This window comes from Lampris incognitus, chromosome 16, assembly GCF_029633865.1.
Source record: "Lampris incognitus isolate fLamInc1 chromosome 16, fLamInc1.hap2, whole genome shotgun sequence".
NCBI lineage: Eukaryota > Metazoa > Chordata > Actinopteri > Lampriformes > Lampridae > Lampris > Lampris incognitus.
In genome coordinates, this window is record NC_079226.1 from 43,238,633 (window position 1) to 43,260,962 (window position 22,330).

At 47.1% G+C, this 22,330-nt stretch overlaps 1 protein-coding gene across 1 annotated transcript in view; it reads left to right on the forward strand.

The window, feature by feature from the left end:
- The window catches only part of kiaa1109 (KIAA1109 ortholog), a 244,713-nt gene that overhangs the window by 26,370 nt on the left and 196,013 nt on the right, over positions 1-22,330 (forward strand). Inside the window, exons 12-17 of the mRNA XM_056296251.1 lie at positions 371-462; positions 5,697-5,814; positions 5,974-6,129; positions 7,948-8,045; positions 8,197-8,381; positions 22,116-22,222. Coding sequence (XP_056152226.1) covers positions 371-462; positions 5,697-5,814; positions 5,974-6,129; positions 7,948-8,045; positions 8,197-8,381; positions 22,116-22,222 — 756 coding nt within the window. The remainder of the gene's footprint in view (positions 1-370; positions 463-5,696; positions 5,815-5,973; positions 6,130-7,947; positions 8,046-8,196; positions 8,382-22,115; positions 22,223-22,330) is intronic.

Consider the following 22,330-nt stretch of genomic DNA (forward strand, 5'->3'; position numbering starts at 1 on the left):
GTCATGTTCCTTAAACCATTCCTGAACAATTTAATAATATTTGCCCCAAGAGGCGTTAGGAGGGTTTCTGCATGGGCCTAGAAGGCTAAAGACCACCGTTCATAATGGTTAAATGGAGCCTTTCTTGATCGAGCCACCTTAGTGATGACATTGCCCATTGAGCCATTGTTACATAAAAGGGGGGGGTAGTTCTTCACTATCAGAAATGCCTTGCCTTACGGTTCTCCATTGTAAAAAAAGACAAACATTTTACCCTGTCATTGCTTTTATTTTCTTCTCTATTTTGTACAAGTGTATTCACATGGTTAAAAAAGTCAGAGGATTTAGAGTATTACTTGGCTCTGTGGGGACTTTCTGTTACTTTCTTCAGGGTACTCTCCCACCATAAAAGGACAACTGCTCCATGTGGACACCACCAGCAGCATGCAGTACAGGACTCTATTGGAGGCAGAGATGCTGGCTGTAAGTAGCAACTAGTATATTAAGTCTGATTTTTTGGGGGGGGGGGTTCCGCCTTTTTCTCCTCAGTTGTACTTGACCAGTCACCCCACTCTTCCGAGTCGTCCTGGTCGCTGTTCCACCCACTCTGCCGATCCGGGGAGGGCTGAAGACTATCATATGCCTCCCCGGATACATTTGGAGTCACCAGCCGCTTCTTTTCACTTGACAGTGAGGCGTTTCACCAGGGGGACGTAGCACGTGGTTGGATCACACTATTCCCCCCAATTCCCCCTCCCCCCCAAACAGGCGCCCTGATTGACCAGAGGAGGCGCTAGTGCAGTGACCAGGACACATACCCACATACGGCTTCCCACCTGAAGACATGGCCAATTCTGTCTGTAGAGACGCCCGACCAAGTCGGAGTTAACACGGGGATTCAAACCGGCGACCCCCGTGTTGGTAGGCAATGAAATAGACTGCTACGCCACCTGGACACCCTTGCCAGAATGAAATTAGTTAATGTTTTGGTTGCTTTGGCTATGAAAAAATTGCCTTGCAGAGACCTGCTCCCCCTTTGATCAGGAATGCCAGTGTGGTTCAACATCAGCAGTACTCTCAATGTGCTCTGTATTGTTCAACATCAGTACTCTCAATGTGCTCAGTTTGGTTCAACATCAGAAGTACTGTCAACGTGCTCAGTGTGGTTCAGCATCAGCAGTACTCTCAACGTGCTCAGTGTGGTTCAACATCAGCAGTACTCTCAACGTGCTCAGTGTTGTTACACATCAGCAGTACTCTCAACGTGCTCAGTGTTGTTCAGCATCAGCAGTACTCTCAACGTGCTCAGTGTGGTTCAACATCAGCAGTACTCTCAGCGTGCTCAGTGTTGTTCAACATCAGCAGTACTCTCAACGTGCTCAGTGTTGTTCAGCATCAGCAGTACTCTCAACGTGCTCAGTGTTGTTCAACATCAGCAGTACTCTCAGCGTGCTCAGTGTTGTTACACATCAGCAGTACTCTCAACGTGCTCAGTGTTGTTCAGCATCAGCAGTACTCTCAACGTGCTCAGTGTTGTTCAACATCAGCAGTACTCTGTGTGCTCAGTGTTGTTACACATCAGCAGTACTCTCAACGTGCTCAGTGTTGTTCAGCATCAGCAGTACTCTCAATGTACTCAGTGTGGTTCAGCATCAGCAGTACTCTCAACGTGCTCAGTGTTGTTCAGCATCAGCAGTACTCTCAGCGTGCTCAGTGTTGTTCAGCATCAGCAGTACTCTCAACGTGCTCAGTGTTGTTCAAAATCAGCAGTACTCTCAATGTACTCAGTGTTGTTCAGCATCAGCAGTACTGTCAACATGCTCAGTGTGGTTCAACATCAGCAGTACTCTCAACGTGCTCAGTGTTGTTCAGCATCAGCAGTACTCTCAACGTGCTCAGTGTTGTTCAACATCAGTAGTACTCTCAACGTGCTCAGTGTGGTTCAACATCAGCAGTACTGTCAACATGCTCAGTGTGGTTCAACATCAGCAGTACTCTCAACGTGCTCAGTGTTGTTCACCATTGGCAGTACTCTCAATGTACTCAGTGTGGTTCAGCACCAGCAGTACTCTCAACGTGCTCAGTGTTGTTCAACATCAGCAGTACTCTCAACGTGCCCAGTGTTGTTCAACATCAGTAGTACTCTCAACGTGCTCAGTGTTGTTCAACATCAGTAGTACTCTCAACGTGCTCAGTGTTGTTCAACATCAGCAGTACTCTCAACGTGCTCAGTGTTGTTCACCATTGGCAGTACTCTCAATGTACTCAGTGTGGTTCAGCATCAGCAGTACTCTCAGCGTGCTCAGTGTTGTTCAGCATCAGCAGTACTCTCAACGTGCTCAGTGTTGTTCAACATCAGCAGTACTCTCAATGTACTCAGTGTGGTTCAGCATCAGCAGTACTCTCAACGTGCTCAGTGTTGTTCAGCATCAGCAGTACTCTCAACGTGCTCAGTGTTGTTCAGCATCAGCAGTACTCTCAACGTGCTCAGTGTTGTTCAACATCAGCAGTACTCTCAATGTAGTCAGTGTGGTTCAGCATCAGCAGTACTGTCAACATGCTCAGTGTGGTTCAACATCAGCAGTACTCTCAACGTGCTCAGTGTTGTTCACCATTGGCAGTACTCTCAATGTACTCAGTGTGGTTCAGCACCAGCAGTACTCTCAACGTGCTCAGTGTTGTTCAACATCAGCAGTACTCTCAACGTGCCCAGTGTTGTTCAACATCAGTAGTACTCTCAACGTGCTCAGTGTTGTTCAACATCAGTAGTACTGTCAACGTGCTCAGTGTTGTTCAACATCAGCAGTACTCTCAACGTGCTCAGTGTTGTTCACCATTGGCAGTACTCTCAATGTACTCAGTGTGGTTCAGCATCAGCAGTACTCTCAGCGTGCTCAGTGTTGTTCAGCATCAGCAGTACTCTCAACGTGCTCAGTGTTGTTCAACATCAGCAGTACTCTCAATGTACTCAGTGTGGTTCAGCATCAGCAGTACTCTCAACGTGCTCAGTGTTGTTCAGCATCAGCAGTACTCTCAACGTGCTCAGTGTTGTTCAGCATCAGCAGTACTCTCAACGTGCTCAGTGTTGTTCAACATCAGCAGTACTCTCAATGTACTCAGTGTGGTTCAGCATCAGCAGTACTCAACATGCTCAGTGTGGTTCAACATCAGCAGTACTCTCAACGTGCTCAGTGTTGTTCAGCATCAGCAGTACTCTCAACGTGCTCAGTGTTGTTCAACATCAGCAGTACTCTCAACGTGCTCAGTGTGGTTCAACATCAGCAGTACTGTCAACATGCTCAGTGTGGTTCAACATCAGCAGTACTCTCAACGTGCTCAGTGTTGTTCACCATTGGCAGTACTCTCAACGTGCTCAGTGTGGTTCAGCATCAGCAGTACTCTCAACGTGCCCAGTGTTGTTCAACATCAGTAGTACTCTCAACGTGCTCAGTGTTGTTCAATATCAGTAGTACTGTCAACTTGCTCAGTGCTGTTCAACATCAGCAGTACTCTCAACGTGCTCAGTGTTGTTCACCATTGGCAGTACTCTCAATGTACTCAGTGTGGTTCAGCATCAGCAGTACTCTCAGCGTGCTCAGTGTTGTTCAACATCAGTAGTGCTCTCAACATGCTTAGTGTGATTCAACATCAGTAGTACTCTCAACGTGCTCAGTGTTGTTCAATATCAGTAGTACTCTCAACGTGCTCAGTGTTGTTCAACATCAGTAGTACTCTCAACGTGCTCAGTGTTGTTCAATATCAGTAGTACTGTCAACGTGCTCAGTGTTGTTCAACATCAGTAGTGCTCTCAACATGCTTAGTGTGATTCAACATCAGCAGTACTCTCAGCATGCTCAGTGTGGTTCAGTGTCAGTAGTACTGTCAACATGCTCAGTGTGGTTCAACATCAGCAGTACTCTCAGCATGCTCAGTGACAAGCACTGTTGCTCATGCAGACAAGACAAGTGCAGCAATCACTGCTTCTCAATCCTCTTGTGTTTTATAAACTCTGGAGCATCTTCGAAGAGATCAGTGCTACAAAGACAAGCATTAGCTTGTGGGTTATCCAAGTCTGGCTACTCAGTCTCCATGTTTGTCAAGCTTCTGCCTCCTGGCTAGGTGTTAGGTTAAAAGAATCCAAAAAGAAATTGTCAGTAAGTAGAATAATACAAGTTCAGTAACCTTTAAGTGCAGAGATCAGAAATAGTCTTCTAAGCAAGAGTTGAAGTTTGCATGAGTGAAAACAGCAGCTTGGTGATGTACCAGGTTTTTGAATATCACGAAGAGCAGCTGAGGTTCAGTATCCAGCCAGAGAGTAAAATTTATGACAGAAGGCCATCTATTTCTATGAAAAGTCTGAGTGGCAATGTACAAATCTCTGTCTGAGCAATTCCTTATGAAATGCACAGAACGGATACACATGTAGTCTTCCACACTTTATCATCACTGCTGTTTCATTTTCAGTGCCCAAGTGTGGATGAGAAACTTGCTCTTAAAGAGTAACTCTGCGCTGATCTATAATCAGGTAAAATGAGGGCAACATGTACATGTTACAGACGCACCATGACTACCACCGAGGCGTTGCAGGATTTACAGGCGTTGGACAGCATCCATTTTCAATTGTTTAAAAATAGAATTAAAGTTGTTACAATATTAATTTTTTTTTCAGTTAGTTTCATAACAGACATACTAACATAAGTAATGCATTAATATCTCAGCTGGGTATTTATCTTGACACAATATAGAGTTTAAAAACCGTGGCGGTCATTTTGACCGCCCGTGGTCGTTGTAGGTAGGAGTGAAATCCCGGTGGTTCTAGTGATAAAAGGAATGATGCTCCTTCAGCTTCAGATGTGAAGCAGTTACAGGAGATATTGCTCATGACAGCTCATAGGAGTTGTGTTCCATTACTGTTATACTATACGTATATTTGTAAACATGCTGATCTGCTTGTCTTGCTGTTGAGAGTTGACTAGTATGCAAGAGAAACATGCGAAAAAGAAAAATGACTTTATTTGATCACTTTAAGAAAATCCTGTTGTGGGTGTCCAGGTAGCATAGCGGTCTATTCTGTTGCCTACCAACACGGGGATTGCCGGTTCAAATCCCCGTGTTGCCTCCGGCTTGGTCGGGCGTCCCTACAGACACAATTGGCCGTGTCTGTGGGTGGGAAGCCGGATGTGGGTATGTGTCTTGGTCACTGCACTAGCGCCTCCTCTGGTCGGTGGGGGCTCCTGTTCAGGGGGGAGGGGGAACTGGGGGGAATGGCGTGATCCTCCCACATGCTACGTCCCCATGGTGAAACTCCTCACTGTCAGGTAAAAAGGAGCGGCTGGTGACTCCACATGTATGGGAGGAGGCATGTGGTAGTCTGCAGCCCTCCCCGGATCAGCAGAGGGGGTGGAGCAGCGACTGGGACGGCTCGGAAGAGTGGGGTGATTGGCCAAGTACAACTGGGAGAAAAAGGGGGGAAATCCAAAAAAAAAAAAAAATATCATAATTTCCTTGTTATGTATAAGTAGTGATCACCTTGATGTCCACAGTAAAACCCTGGGGAGTTAGCAGCACCTGCTACACACACACACACACACACACACACACACACACACACACACACACACACACACCCACACACACACACACACACACACACACACACACACACGCACCTACCTTCTGTGAAGCTGGTGTTGAGCGAGACTGTGCTTGTGTTGCAGTTCCATGTGATCGCCAGCTATCCCCGGGTCTGGAACATGCCTCAGTCTTGGCAGTGTGAGATTGAAGTGTACAAAGCCACTTACCACTTCATCTACGCTCAGAAAAACTTCTTCTCTGGTAAGCTACGGTGCATGTTAAGCAACAACTAAGTGTAGCACACAGAGCTGAAATGTGTGTGTAGCGCTGTGCATGCTGATAGTACAACAAAACAATGTGGTTGAATGAAGACGCATCTCTTTTTACAACCTCTTCCCCTTCCCCTCTTTTTCCCACTAGACTTGATCCAGGACTGGGCTAGCGATAGTGCCCCGGACATTTACTCCTTTGTTCCCTATGAGTGGAAATTTAAGGTCCTCTTCCACCAGTTTGAGATGATCTGGGCTGCCAACCAACACAACTGGATCGACTGTTCCACAAAGCAACAAGAGAATGGTCAGTGACACGGGATCGCACACGAGAGCTGATCCATGGTCAACTCAAAATCCATACCCTTCCTGTCACTTTAGGGACATGCGTTAAGACCGATGTGTCATTAAATCATCTTCCAAGAAGATGAGTATACCTGTTACAGGATATGTTCTTGTCCTGGACCAGGTCTAACCATGTCTGTCAGGATCACGTGAAGTGTAACGAAGAAATTAACACTTTGGTCAAATGGGTCAATCTATTTTCTCCCTCTTTTGCTCCCCAATTGTACTTGGCCAATCACCCCGCTCTCTGAGCCATCCCGGTCTCTGCTCCACCCCCTCTGCTGATCCAGGGAGGGCTGCAGACTACCACATGCCTCCTCCCATACATGTGGAGTCACCAGCTGCTTCTTTTCACCTGACATTGAGGAGTTTCACCAGGGAGACATAGCACGTGGGAGGATCACGCCATTCCCCCCAGTTCCCCCTCCCTTCTGAACAGGAGCCCCCACCGTCCAGAGGAGGCGCTAGTGCAGTGACCAGGACTCAAACCCACATCCAGCTTCCCACCCACAGACACGGCCAATTGTGTCTGTAGGGACGCCCGACCAAGTCTTCTTACACTGTGAAATTGCAGTTGGTGATGGGGGACATTTGATTGTTGATATTTACCGTAAACCAACACATACCGATCAGTACTGAAGGTTTGACTCTTATCATCCACTGGAGCACAAACTAGGAGTCATCAGGACACTGGACCACCGAGCTGACAACCTCCCCACCGACACAGTGGCCGGGGAAGGGGAGAGATCCCACATTAAACAGGTCATGGTTAAGTTTGGTTATCCTAACTGGACGTTTGTCAAAGCCAGGAAGACGCCCAAACAGAGCACCAGCCGATAGAAGGGGAGGAGAAGGACAACAGCTGCCTAAGTGTAAATCAGTGGTGATTCTGTATGTGGTGGGAGTGTTGGAACAGTTGAGACACGTATTTTCCAAACACCACATCTCACTTGCTTTCAAACCCCAAAACAATGCTGCACCAGAAGTTGGTCCACCCTAAGGATCAAGTCCCCTGGCATAAACAGAGCAATATAGTGTAGCTGTTAAGTGTCAGGAGGATTTGCGTGACTTGTACATTGGGGAAACTAAACAGACGCTGGCCAAGAGGATGACGCAACACAGGAGAGCTAACATGTCAGACCAGGACTCCACAGTCTACACCATCTACACAGTCTACACCATGTACACAATCTACACCATCTACAAACACTACCCCATCTACACACTACACCATCTACACAGTCTACACCATCTGCAGGCCAGTGGCCACTCTTTCAGGGATGAGGATGTGCACATCCTTGATAGGGAGGAATTCGTGCAGGGAGGAGCTGCACGTCATGAAATGGAACTGCACTGTGCCGCAGAGAAAAAGCAACAGCACCACAGGGAGAGAGAGAAGAAGGCTCAACCACCATCACCGACCACCACCACTTTTCCCTGTCCACTCTGCACCAAAATATGTGGATTGCAGATCAGCTTCTAAAGCCATCTGAAGACCCACAAGTAGACAACCCAATGGAAAGGACAGTCATACTCACTTCAAGTGACCGCCGATGATGATGATGATGATGATGATAAATGTGTGTGTGTGTGTGTGTGTGTGTGTGTGTGTGTGTGTGTGTGTGTGTGTTTGTCCATGCTATAGCCTACATAGGCTCACACAGCTATTAGTCCAGCGGCCCCTTTGTTTCTCATTTACATGTTAAAAGGTGCAGCTGCACATGGTGTTGTGCGTCACACCAAGGGCATGCTGACCAGTGGTTCTGTTGTTATCTTGTAGTGTACCTCGCAGCGTGTGGTGAGACCCTCAATATTATTTTCACCCTGCCCTTCACCGAGTTTGTCCCATCCACCTGCAATACGCGCTTCAGCTTGAGGGTGAGTGAACACACATTTTGTCACACATGTTGAGCATCTCGAGACAGTTTTTTCTGAACCATTTTGTGTACCATTTGCCTTGCACATTATGAGTGCGTGGAATACTTACTGCATATGGTTGCATGTCTGCATTTGTGTCCTTGAACCTCAGGCAGAGGACACAGACATGTGCCTGTCTTTGCCAGAGTGCCACCCTAGCCGCTACCCTCTTCTCACTTTGGCCAAAGACTACCAGAATGTCAAGCTGCCCCCAGACATGTTCATCCCCGGCGAGACTCACAGCACCATCCCGCCTAAGCCAGCCAAGTCCCGATGGAGGAACATCACCCACGCAGAGTGAGTCAGCACGTGAGGGAAGCTGGGGATGAACTGCGGCTGTCTAGTAGGGGAATGTAGAGAAGTAAATAACGGACAGTGCAGCTGATGTTTCTGTTTATTTTGGGTTTCCTTGCCTGAAACGTGATTTCTGCTTTATCTGTGAGGGGTTCCCTGACACGCTCAGTTTCTGTCTGTTTTCTGGTACACCAGACAGTCCGTAATAAGTAGGACTGGGTTTTAAATCCCTCGTGCTGATAATTAGGGGGCTACACACAGAAGCCCGATTAAACCAAGCGACTTTGCACACTGGTTCCTACAGGAGAGGACTTCAGCCACGCCGTCATGAAGCTCCATGAAGGCCTAGCTGGCTTCTGAGCTGCAGCAAGTACAACTAAGAGTGCCAGCATGAGTATTTTACCAGGGTTATCAAGTGGGCATCTTCCTTCCTGCGTGCTTTGTTGAATTAGGCTTATGACCCCTCCATAGGGCTCATCAGTGAGTTCTGGTGTCCCAGAACCCCCCCCTCCCCCTCCCCCTCCAAATGTATATCGGATAACATCCGCCTACCACTAGTACTTGCTGGCAACCTTACCAACATGTACCCTGGCTCTGCCGAATGACGGAGAATAAGCAGGTGTGGGCTTGGCTAGTGCTTGGATGGGAGACTTCCCGGGAAAACTGAGTTGCTGCTGGAAGTGGTGTTGGTGGGCCAGTAGGGGGCAGTCTTCCTGATGGTCCTAATTTAAAAAAAAAAAAAATGCCAGTGACGGGGACACTGTGCTGTAGGAGATGCCGTCCTTCAAACGAGATGTTAAACTGAGGTCCTGACTCACTGTGGTCATTAAAGACCCCATGGCACTTTTAGCAAAGAGTAGGGGGTCCCTTGGTGTCCTGGCAACATTCCCAACCTGGCTCTCTCCATCTGGCCACCTAATGATTCCTCCCTCTCCACCTCAAGCTGATGTGTGGTGAGCGTTCTGGTGCAAAATGGCTGCCGTACATCACCCAGGTGGTGCTGCACATTGGTGGTGGTTGAGGCGAGTTTTCCCTTTCAGTGTGAAGCGCTTTGGGTGTCTAGATAAAGCGCTGTATAAATGTAGTCCATCATTATTGTTGTAATGTGACCAAATGCCACCAGCACCGCATGCGCCTGCGTACACTTCCCAGTGAGGCCTACCCAGTGGCGCTCTTTCCATATGGGCCTCCTTGGTAGCTTGCTCCGTTCCTTACTACCGTAGTCCCTGGACTACAAGTCACACTCAGCACAAAATGTGTTGTTGCGAGGGAAAACAGCAAAGTCGTTCGGTGTATAAGTCGCCTTTATATAGTGGTACGGTAGTGATGCATGGGTCAGAGTTTTTTAATACCCATACCCACCCGACTCGTTATGAGAGCCAGACCACACCGCCCAACCTACTAAAAAATCTACTAATCCACCACCCAGATCCGGCCTGACCGTGAAACCTCCAAATTTAGCCAAGGTGAGCAACGTGACCATTGTAGCACTGTTTCATTTCTGGCTGTTCGCCCACCATGATGCACTGAATGCAAGACGTAGTCTCTGACGTAGTCTCTGGTGTCCCAGCCCAATAAAATCCGGTCTAGCCTACTAGATAAACTGACAAATTGTTCCAAATAGTGTCCCCCCCCTTTTTTTTCTCCCTACTTATATCCAGCCAATCACCTCACTCTTCCTAGCCGTCCTGGTCACTGATCCACCCCCTCTGCTGATCCGGGGAGGGCTGCAGACTACCACACGCCTCCTCCCATACATGTGGAGTCACCAGCCGCTTCTTTTCACCTGACAGTGAGGAGTTTCACCAGGGGGACGTAGCACATGGAAGGATCACACTATTCCCCCCAGTTCCCTCTCCCCCCCGAACAGGCAACCCGACCGACCAGAGGAGGCGCTAGTGCAGCGACCAAGGCGTACACATAAGGTGACCAGACGTCCTGGCTTGTCCGGGATTGTGGTATGTACAGAACACACCACAGAATAGAGGTCCTATGATCTCTATTCTGTGGTATGTACAGAACACACCACAGAATAGAGGTCCTATGATCTCTATTCTGTGTTCGGTTGCGCATGGTGGAAATGCCGACCGAAAGAATCAAGCTGTAGTATCGCCAACACGTATTCAGTGTGTTTTAGGGCTACGGTTTGTGGTGTTTTTAAAATAAACTCGGCTCCTCTAGCCTGTCTTTTTTTGGTGGGAGAGGATAAAATCCTTCAGTGTATCATGTCCGGCAACAGACAAGCTTGTGAGCACGTGCGGTACACTTTTTAGGGTCCCAGTTTTGGATTTTGAAAATCTGGGCACCCTACATGACCCGCAGACATGGCCAGTCGTGTCTTTAGGGACGCCCGACCAAGCCGGAGGTAACACGGGGATTCGAACCGCCGATCCCCGTGTTGGTAGGCAACAGAATAGACCATCATGCTACCCGGACGCCCCCCAAATAGTGTTCTTTATTGCTGAATAGCAGCAAAATAAGTAACCTATCATTAAAGACATGAACTCTCTCTCACACACACACACACACACATGAGCCTCTTCGTTCTGACCAAAAAAAGAAAAAAAAAGTTTGGCAGTCTAAACAAAATGTATGGACACCACTTAGGGAAAAACTCTGAGGTGAAGCCTCAACACTAGATCACACGCGGCGACCAAAACCGTGATCACAAACTGATGATGAAGCTGTGTGTGTGTGTGTGTGTGTGTGTGTGTGTGTGTGTGTGTGTGTGTGTGTGTGTGTGTGTGTGTGTGTGTTTGAGAGAGAGAGAGAGAGAGAGCAAGTGACAGAGAGAGGGAGAGAAGGCGGACTAGCTCTGTCACGTTTTCAGCTGCCTGCCTGCCCGAACCCGTGATATTTTCTAGTACCCAAATCCACCCACCCGACTCGTGCGTTACTGTGGTACAGTATGTTCAGTTGAGTCACAAGATTAAATGGTGCCATCCAGTGGCTGTATTTTAAATGCAGTGTATTCGTCCCACAAAATGACATGGTATAAGTCACGTAGGAAGGCTCCAGCATCCTCGAGAGCAGGATAAGCGGTTCGGATAATGGACGGCTGGATGGATGTCACTTTGGAATGTAAGTTGCAGGACTTGCCGGACAAGTGAAAAAAAGAAAAAAACGGCGACTTGTAGTTTGGGAAGGTCTGAAAGCTACCGCCCCAGCTGAAACGATCTCTGCTCATCCATAGTCGCTGACTAGCCGTTTCAGTTGTGTTAGACACATTCTTAAGGACTAATCTCAGAGAATAGCCACACATAGCAAATTCTAGATCTGGCTCCATACCCTACAACACCTATTTCAACTAGTCTAACATAAGCCTACTAACCACAAGTCCTTGTCTCAACTACCAACTCTGTATACTTACACCAGTTTCTCTCAAAGGTCTCCTCCATTGCGTCCTCAAACAGAATTGTTTAGTCGTTGAAACACATTATTTAGTCCTTCTCTGGGTGTAGAACGGTGTCAGGCCTTGAGGGCGTGGACATACTTAAAAGTCAAACCTATGATTAGGTGCTGACTTCTGCTAGCAAGTTGGAGTCCCTCGCCTTCCCCTATTTAATCAATGTTATGATAACATGCCTGACATTCTTACCCTCCCAAACAAAGCCAACTATTCCGTTTCCTGTGCTAAGATGAACCAAATGAATTTCAATATGCTTTGTCTTGATTACACCTGCCAGACACTTAAGGACCTGGTTATGACACCAGGTGTCACCAGTTGAGCGACCCTGTGCTACACTAAGCCTAAAACCTAACAATCAGAATCAGAACCATGTTTATTAGTCATGTAGGTTTGTGCTACATGGAATGTGACTCTGGTTTCGTGGCTCTCTCTGTGTACTTAACTTTGAATAACAACACTACAACCCAACAATTGTCACCTATATACACAAGGACAGACTTGTACAGGTGAAATAAGAGGTGATTAAGTGCAGTGGTGCAGAGAATATATCGGAGATGCTGAATTACATGTTAGCTGGTTACTTACATACATGCCTGAGGTAGATGTCCATGACAGAGTGTACCAGTATACCTACAATGTACAGTACAGTATATACAACATGGTTGATTTATTGACAGTGTTAAGTGTTCATTTGAATGACAGCCTGCAGAAAGAACATGTTTATATCTGGTTGTTTTGGGGTACGGTGCTCAGTAGCACCTACCAGAGGTGAAGAGTTGGAACAGGTTGTGACCAGGGTCTGATGGGTCTGCAGTGATGTTGCCTGCCCGTTTCCTAAGTCTGGAGGTGTGTAAGTCCTGAGTGGAGGGCAGGTTGGCACCAGTGGTTTTCTCTGCAGACTTAACTGTCCATTGTAGTCTGTCCCTGTCCTGTTTGGTGGCCGATCCAAACCAGACAGTGATGGATGTGCAGAGGACAGACTGGATTTTTGCAGTGTAGAACTGAATCAGCAGTTCCTGAGGCAGGTTGAATTTCTTGAGCTGGTGGAGAAAGTACATCCTCCGCTGGACCTTTTTGATAATTGTGTCTATGTTGGATGCCCACCGTAGGTCCTGGGAGATTGTGGAGCCCAGAAATCCGTAGGTTTTCTCTGTAGACACGGTGATGTTGAGTATGGTCGGGGGGGGGGCAGTGTTGGGGGGCTCGTCCTGAAGTCTACTGTCATCTCCATTGCTTTGAGTGTGTTCAGCTCCAGGTTGTTATGGCCACGCCAGAGGGCCAGCTGATCAACCTCCCGTCTATATGTAGACTCGTCACCATCCCGGACTAGGCCAATGATGGTTGTGTCATTCGCAAACTTCAAGAGTGATGCAGTAATTTGTATAGAGGGACAAGAGTAGAGGGGAGAGCACACATCCCTGGGGGATACCGGTGCTGATTGTCCAGGTGCTGGATGTGATTGTCCCCAGCCTCACAGCTGCCTCCTGTCTGTCAGTAAGTTTTTAATCAACTGGCAGATGGGGGCTGGTACAGTGAGCTGGGTGAGTTTGGCGTGGAGGATATCTGGGATGATGGCGTTGAACGCTGAGCTGAAGTCCTCAAACAGGACCCTTACGCATGTCCCTGGAGAGTCGAGGTGTTGGAAGATGTAGTGCAATCCCATGTTGACTGCATCCTCCATAGACCTGTTTGCTCTGTAGGCAAACTGCAGGGGGTTGAGCAGAGGGCCTGTGATTTCCTTTAGGTGGGCCAACACCAGTTTCCCGAAGGATTTCATGACCACAGACCTTAGGGCAATGGGCCTGTAGTCATTTAATCCTGTGATACAGGGTTTGTTGGGGACCGGGATGATAGTGGAGCACTTGAAGCAGGAGGGAACTTCACACAGCTCCAGTGATCTGTTGAAGATCAGTGTGAAAATGGGGGCCAGCTGGTCAGCACAGACTTTCAGACAGGAGAGTGACATGCCATCCGGGCCCAGTGCCTTCCTGGTCTTCTGTCTCTGGAAGAGCTGGCACACATCCTCAACACAGATCCTAAGTGCGGGTTCGGTGGGGAGGGGAGCGTGGCTGGCAGGGGGTGCAGTTCGTTGTGGCCGGAGAGGGTGAAGGGTGTGAAAGTTTGCTTTTCAAACCTGCAGTAAAACCCATTTCGGTCATCAGCCAGTTGGTGGCTCCCTGCAGTGTGGGTGGATGGTCTCCTGTAGTTGGTGTTGGTAGTGTCTTTCAAACCAGTCCAGACTGATGATGGTTCATTGGCAGAGTAGCACCTTTTTGCCACTCTGATCTCCTTTGTGTGTGTATTACTGGCTTGGTTGTACCAGATCCTATCTCCACTCCTGTGGCTTCCTCTTTGGCCTGACAAAGCTGCCTGAGTTTTGCTGTGAACCAGGGCTTATTGTTTGTTCAAGGTACAGAAAGTGTTGGTAGGCACACATGTCCTCACAAAAGGCTGATGTAAGATATCACAGTGTCAGTAAGTTAGTCCAGGTCTGTAGATGCAGCCTCAAAAATACTCCAGTCAGTGTAGTCAAGACAGGCCTGGAGCTCCAGTTTTGACTCATTGGTCCATTTCCTCACAGTTTTAACCACAGGCTTTGCAGATTGTAGTTTCTGCCTGTAGGTTGGGAGATGAATCAGACGGTGATCAGAGAGGCTCAGGGCTGCATGGAGGACAGAGCAACAGGTGTCCTTTAATGATGTGTACAATGATCCAGAGTGTTTTTGTCCCTGGTGAGACACTTAACATGCTGTCTGTATTGTGGTAGGTCGTGGCTGAGGTTTGCTTCTGTTAAAATCCCCAAGGATAATGAGAAGGGAGTCTGGATGTTTGTGCTCCATGTTTGTAATCTGATCAGCCAGGTGTTATTTTTTTCTTCAATTTCCCCCCGTTTTCTCACCAATTGTATCTGGCGAATTGCCCCTCTTTTTGAGCTGTCCTGTCCTGGCACTGCTCCACCCCCTCTCTGCTGATCTGTGGAGCGCCCCGACCGACCAGTGGAGGTGCTAGTGCAGCGACCAGGACACATACCTACATCCGACTTCCCACCTGCAGACATGGCCATTTGTGTCTGTAGAGACTCCCGACCAAGCCGGAGGTAACATGGGGATTCAAATTGCCGACCCTTGTGTTGGTAGGCAACGGAATAGACTGCTACGCTACGCGGGTGCCCAGCCAGGTGTTTTAATGCCTCTTTAACACAGGCCTTGGGTGGGATATAGACACCGACCAGAACAAATGATGAAGATTCCCGTGGTTAATAGAATGGTTTACACTCAGTGAAAAAGGTCTCTAAATGAGGGCTGCATGACTTCTTCAACACTGACATCCGTATACCAACTTTCGTTTATGTAGAAGCATATACCACCACCCTGTTTTTTCCCCCGATAGCTCCGTATCGCAGTCCGCCTGGAGGAGTTGGAACTGCGTCAGATGAAGTGTACTGTCCGTGATATGCTCACTAAGCCAGGTTTCAGTGAGACACAGGCGGCAATCTGGAAAAGTCCAAGTTTTTTCCATTTAGGAGCAACAGTTCATCCATCTTGTTGGCCAAAGAGCAGACATTCACCAAATGGATTGACAGGAGCATCATTCTAAATCCCTGCTGTTGCAGTTTAATGAGCACCCTAGCTTGCTTACCCCTTTGGCGTCTTCGTCATAGTCTGCACAGGGCTGTACTGATCAAGACCTCAGCAAGACTGTCATTAAAATGTTCAATTAAAGTTGGTAAAAAAGTCTGTTCAGTTTGTCCAGTTGACAGTTGGAGGCTTAAAAGTTCTTCCTGCTGTATGTGACCAGTGAGTGGGTGCTGCAAACTAAACAAATAAACTACAACAGAAAAAGTACAAGAGAGCACTGAACCAAGGCTTTCGTCCTCTGCGCCATCAGCCCTATCAAGATATGCTTCAATGTAGTGTTGTGTGCACACAATCAACAGCTCGCATTTTAACCGACCCATTGCTTAAGCTTTTGTGGTGTCGCAAGTACATTGTATATTGCCCCAGTAATCGATTTAATATGACTTAGGTCCATGATGCACAAGTCTCGCCAACTTATTGTCCTCTTCTCTACAGCGTCCTGCCGCTTTCAGGTCTGACTAACAGCTACCTGCCTTCCCGCTGACAGTTTAGCCTTGTGTTAACAATTCCCTTTTGACCTAGTCATACAGTTTCACTGTATTCAAGCACTTCCTTGGAGCCCTGGACTGCCCCCTTAGGTTCTGTTTCCTCCCTGCTTGCACCTACAGTGCTGCAGCCCTAACTGCTGAATCCCAAGAACCAGACATCAAGTTCAGGCTGGCCTTAGCACGCTGGAATTCCTCTTTCAAACTAGTGAACTGCAGTTCCAGGATTCCCTTACATTCCTTAAACACTGTGGCACTCCTAACCTTTCCTTACCTGACGTGCTTACTATCTGTATTTCTCCAGCCCAGTGCAGCAGTCTCATGAGTTATCACAGGCTGCTGGGAAAACCACGCAGCACACCTGACGCTCTTCGGCACCGAAACATGGACAGAGATGGTAGATGAGGGCTCCACAGCCCGTTTCAAGATTCAGGATTCTTATTTGTTACGTCTCATTATACAAGTACAAGAGAGTAAAGTTCTTGTGTTTTGGTTCCTTTATTTATTTATTTATTTATTAAATTAAAATATAAATTTAGACTTAATTTTAAATTAGATAATATTTTTTTTAAAATTTAAATGTACATTTTGTAAAATTCTTGTGTTTCAGTTTATTAAAAACAGACTTAAAAATAAGACTAAATCAAGATAGTATCTACTAAGTTAAAGTCTATTGTTCAGGAGAGCACTACGTGGGTTTGAGTCCCCACAGCTTCTGCTCTTTCATGTGTCTTTGTTTGGGGTGTTAGTGGAGGAACAAAACCCCCAAAATTAGGAGGTACCCCTACCTGGGGTACAGCAAATGCTGACCTTGTTTTTTCATAACTTACATGGACTGTCCTAATGCTCGTGACAGATTTTGATTCTGAAAATATTGCATAAGTGAATGAATAAAAATAAAATTGAAAATAAGCAGTAGATTGGCGATTTTTCGTTTGGAATTTCATACATAAAGTAGTGTTTAATAGAAGGCTGCCTATAGAACAATATTTTTGTACACTTCAAAGCAGCAGGAATGACAAATATGAGTATCATTTGAAGATTCCATTTATAGTAGCCTATAAAAGCTGCTGATGCACTATACATCCAAAGATTTTACCCTCTGGTTACTTTGGGGTGTTGGGAGTGCTAGCCTACCTGTAGACAATATCTACAAGTATTATGTAAATCCAACCAGTAGGTGGAAAATTATGCAGGGTTAACTTGAAACTCCCCTTTTCAGGAAAGTCTGGGACTTTTATGCACTTTTTTGCAAATGTGGAGAATCACTTCATGGATAAATGTCATGACTTTTGCAGAAAAGGTAAAACTTCTGACCACTGATTTCATGAAGGGTACATGTTAAACATATGAAAAACAAGGTTAAGTTTTGTTCTATCCCTGATAGAAGAGTAGGACCAGGATTACAAGTGAATGATCATTAGAAAAATATACTTTTTGCTATTTCCGCCTATAATAAGGCCTTGTATAAAAGGCTCCTGATACAAAATAGAACTTAATTTTGGCATCCTGGTTACTCTGGGATGTAGAGACACTACATGTAGACCTTTTGAGCAAGTTCTATGTAAAAACAAGCATCGGGTAGAAAATGACAAAGGATTAACTTGGAACTCCCTCTTTTAGGGTAGGCGTTTTTTTTTTTTTTGCACTTTTTTTCCTATGTGGTGAATCACTTCATGGATCAATTTCATGATGTTTGCAGTAAAAGTAACACTGCTGACCATCCATTTCATGAAGGGGACACCTTAAAGTTATGAAAAAACAAGGTCAGCATTTGCTGTACTCCGGGTAGGGGTATCTAAAAAACTAAGGCTCTTTTTGAGGGTTTGTTCCTCCACTGTGTGGAGCCAATATGTCTGTCCTGATTTAGTCTACTTAACGCAGGACAGATAGATGGGCTTCATGGTCCACTCTGCCGTAGCTATGTTATACACAGTAACAGTCCATATCGCAAGTACCATAGTTTCCATGTGCCAGGCAGTAGTGATGCATCAGTGTTTTTGATCCCTTGCACAATCTCCTTTCTCAGCTTTAAAACAAAAAAACACCTTAAAGAGACAGGGAGCAAGGCTTTCTCAGCCTCGGTCCCTGTCTCTTGAGGGGAAGCTGTACCATCTACCTATACTCTGATAGGTTTCTCTGTTATGGAGAAAATTACTTCCTCACCAGTCTGATAGCTGTCCTGCCACAAGCTTCCCCTCACAATGGACCAACTTCTAGATCTGAAAATGACATCGTGCAATGCAAATTCCTATACTGACACTTCTTCTCTGGTAAGCAGCTTATTAGCTCTGAAACCAAGGAGAACCATTTCCACCCCGCTACGTCGGAGTAACTTTTGTAAGGAAAACCCCCCCACACATTTTAATGTCCTTTTAAACAATGAGATTTGTCCTCCACAAGCAAAGTGGCAGAATATTTTGTTGAGTTTTTTTTTAAGCTATGTTTATGGTATTTTGGGCTTCGTTGGATGAGTTAGGGAAGACGTGCAACAAAGGTCCCGATCGGGGGCCCAGATTTGAACACAGGGTGCTGCAACCAGCCCTGTGCCGACATAATGTGAACTTGCCTAAGATGCCCCAGCTGAGCTCTTCTCAGATGTTTGCTAATTTGTCATTATGGAACTAACTCCCATCCTCTGTCAGAACTACGGACTTGCTTAATTCCTTTGAGAAAGGCCTAAAAACCTTCCTCTTCTAGTTGTAATTATTGCTCACGGCAATTTGCGTATAAAACTGGTGTTAGATCACCGGTTTCAGTCGTTATGCAACTGTGCTGTTTATGAGGCTGGGGAAACCTGCAGTCAGCTGAGACTGAAGAGGTCACTTAGATGAGTCATGAAACGTTTCTCCCAATAAACGTTGCGTCCAGATAAACTGATTCAACTTTTCTGGGGTTCTGCACCTGGCTTATTGAGCATGGTGGCGCAAATTCACATTTGTGGCAGCCTCACCCAGTACCGTCCATACGGTGTCTTTGTCCACGTCTACGTCTAAGTTTTGTCTTTGTTTGATGGCTGGAAGAGCGGGGCAGGCTTAGCTAACTGCTAGCCCATGCAGACCGGCAGTTCCGATAACACTGAGGGCGGTCTGGCAGCGGCCTCACCGGACGTTGACTGGGGTGTTTTTGATGTCGTCATGAGGAGTGTGGGGAGGTGTGTCGAGGGTGTCTGGCTGGGAGAGCTGGCGCTGGATTGGCTGGGAGAGCTCGGTCTGCTTTGTTCAGTGGGCCCGGGGACCATGGCCTCTGCCTGGAACTGCACCCGAGGAGGAAATGTCGAGGGTGGTCTGACAGGACATGGAAGCGGGGCGGGCTAAGCCAACTGCTTGCCAGTGCAGACTGGCGGTTCCCACAGTCATCCTGGCTGGCGATCGTTCCCTTGGACAGTGATTTTTTTAATTTAGTTTGGATGTATGTTTTAATTTGGATATGTGTGTTAGTTTGGGTATGTGTGTTGTTGTAGTTTTTGGATGTGTTTTTGTCTTCGTGTTGTACTGCTGTGGGCTGGGGGAAACAACATTTCATTTCATTTCATGTACGTACAGCAAGTGTATGAAGTGAAATGACACATGAAGTGTTTCTGATTCCTAACTTAGTAATGAGTCTTTTGTTAGTATTCCACCCCTTCTTACTCATCCACCATTATTACCACTGCCCTTCATTGTGCCCTTCAGCCACCTGCCTATGACCTGATGAGCTCTAGTGGTGATGGTGTCTCTGATATGGGTTTCAGTCACCTGTATATGACGTGGTGAGCTCTCATGGTGATGGTGTCTGATATGGGTTTCAGCCACCTGCAGATGACGTGGTGAGCTCCCATGGTGATGGTGTCTGATATGGGTTTCAGCCACCTGCAGATGAAATGGTGAGCTCTCGTGGTGATGGTGTCTGATATGGGTTTCAGCCACCTGCAGATGAAATGGTGAGCTCTCGTGGTGATGGTGTCTGATATGGGTTTCAGCCACCTGCATGTGACATGATGAGCTCTCGTGGTGATGGTGTCTCTGATAAGGGTTTCAGCCACCTGCATATGACATGATGAGCTCTTGTGGTGATGGTGTCTGATATGGGTTTCAGCCACCTGCATGTGACATGAGGAACTCTCGTGGTGGTGGTGGTGTCTGATATGGGTTTCAGCCACCTGCAGATGACGTGGTGAGCTCTCATGGTGATGGTGTGTTTGGTATGGGTTTCAGCCACCTGCATGTGACATGGTGAGCTCTCGTGGTGATGGTGTGTCTGATATGGGTTTCAGCCATCTGCAGATGACATGGTTAGCTCTCGTGGTGATGGTGTTTGATATGGTTTGTGGGATTGTTAGTCAACATTATAACTTGATATTCCTACCTCCCCCTCTTCCATGATGTAAGGCACACTTATACCACACGCGCTGTACATGCCTTGTATTCCTGGCTATGATGTGATTACTATTTAGCAGTGTATATTAGGGATACACCGACACCACTTGTTTTCAGACCAAGTACAAGTACTCACATTTGGGTACTTGCCGATACCGAGTTGTGGTATGAGAACTTAATAATAATATCATTCTAACAATGACTGACAACCCTGGGCGGATGTTCCTCACTTTCTAACTAACAAGTTACATGTACAGCATGATGCTGTTGCTGACCTTTCACTACAGCGTATTGTCATTAAAAACGGCGTGCAGGCACATGGTAAAGCTGACACGAGGGCTGCGGCTTCGCCACACTGCAAGACACACATAGACAAACACAGTATAAGAGCACGAGTACAAAATATTTAACAACACCCACAGACAGTCAGTGGGTAGCCAGGTTCAGGTGGGCAACACCCTGGGGAAACAAGCTGTTTTTGAGCCTGGCAGTGCAGGCTCTGAGGCTCCTGTAGCACCTCCCAGAACACAGGGGAAGAACAGTCCATGGTTGGGGTATGTGGGATCTCTGCTGGTGCTGACACCCCTTCGAAGGCAGCGTTTGTGATAAATGTCTTTTATGGGGGCGTCCGGGTGGTGTAGCGGTCTATTCCGTTGCCTACCGACACAGGGATCTTGGGTTCGAATCCCCGTGTTACCCCTACAGACACAATTGGCCATGTCTGCGAGTGGGAAGCCGGATATGAGTATGTGTCATGGTCGCTGCACTAGCGCCTCCTCTGGTCGATCGGGGCACTTGTTTGGGGGGGAGGGGAAACTGGGGGGAATAGCGTGATCCTCCCCCTGGTGAAACTCCTCACTGTCAGGTGAAAAGGAGCAGCTGGCATGCACAGGAGGAAGGATGTGGTAGTCTGCAGCCCTCCCTGGATCGGCAGAGGGGGTGGAGCAGTGGCCAGGACGGCTCGAAAGAGTGGGGTAATTGGCCAAGTACAATTGGGGCGAACAAAATGGGGGAAATTAAAAATAGATAAATAAATGTCTTTTATGGCTGTGGCTGGGTACCGGTGATATGCTGGGCCGCCTTGACGATCCGCTGCAGAGCTTTCTGGTCTACTGATGTGCAGTTGCCGTACCACACTGAGATGCAGATGGTCTGGATGCTCTCTATGGTGCAGTGGTAGAAGTTGGAGAGAATTTCGGGGGACAGACAGGCGCTCCTCGGCCTCCTCAGGAAATGCAGGCGTTGTTGGGCCTTTGTCACAAGGGCCTGGGTGCTTGATGTCCAGGAGAGGTCCTCGCTGATGTGGACTCCAAGGAATATAAAGCTGGAGACACGCTCCACTTCCACCGCATTGATGTGTGTGGGAAAGTGGCTGCAGCTTCTAGACCTCCTGAAGTCTACAATTGCACAATTTTAGCGTTCAACTTTTGTTCCTGAACAAACATGACACTGCCACACATTGCACTTAAATGTACCCTGTGTGTTGTACTGACATACAGTTAGTATGTCAGTCCAACATACCACTGTAGCAGAAGAAGTGCCAGGCATGGACGCCGTGCATCATAAGCAGGGCAGAGTGTTGTTGTTTTCTTTTTTAACCTTCTACACCCACTGCGTTTGTGTTGCATGTGGTCGTGTGCCGTCCGTGTTTTGTGAGGAGATTCTGCGTGCATATGGAGTTTTGCCAGGTGATAATGCGATTGGGTTTTGCAGGGTTTGGAAGCGCAGGCTGTATTAACTGGTACTGGTTCTGTTTGCTGTGTCTTTTTCAGACTGATGTCTAATGATGGGCAACATGTTGATACTCTGAGGTGAAAGAGCTGATTACTTGTATCTATGTTTTTCAGAGCTGGCTGGGTGGACTGTTGGAGTGTACCTAACTTCCTGCTCATTATTGACTACACCTGGCATCCCATCTATCCCCAGAAGGCTGATGAACAGCTTAAACAATCATGTACGCCGGCTGGTTAAGCAGACACTACCTAAAGCTTATCCTCCACCTGTGGCCTGTTAACAGCTTGTCCTGCTACTCATCTTTAGCCATGTCCATTTATCATTTCTG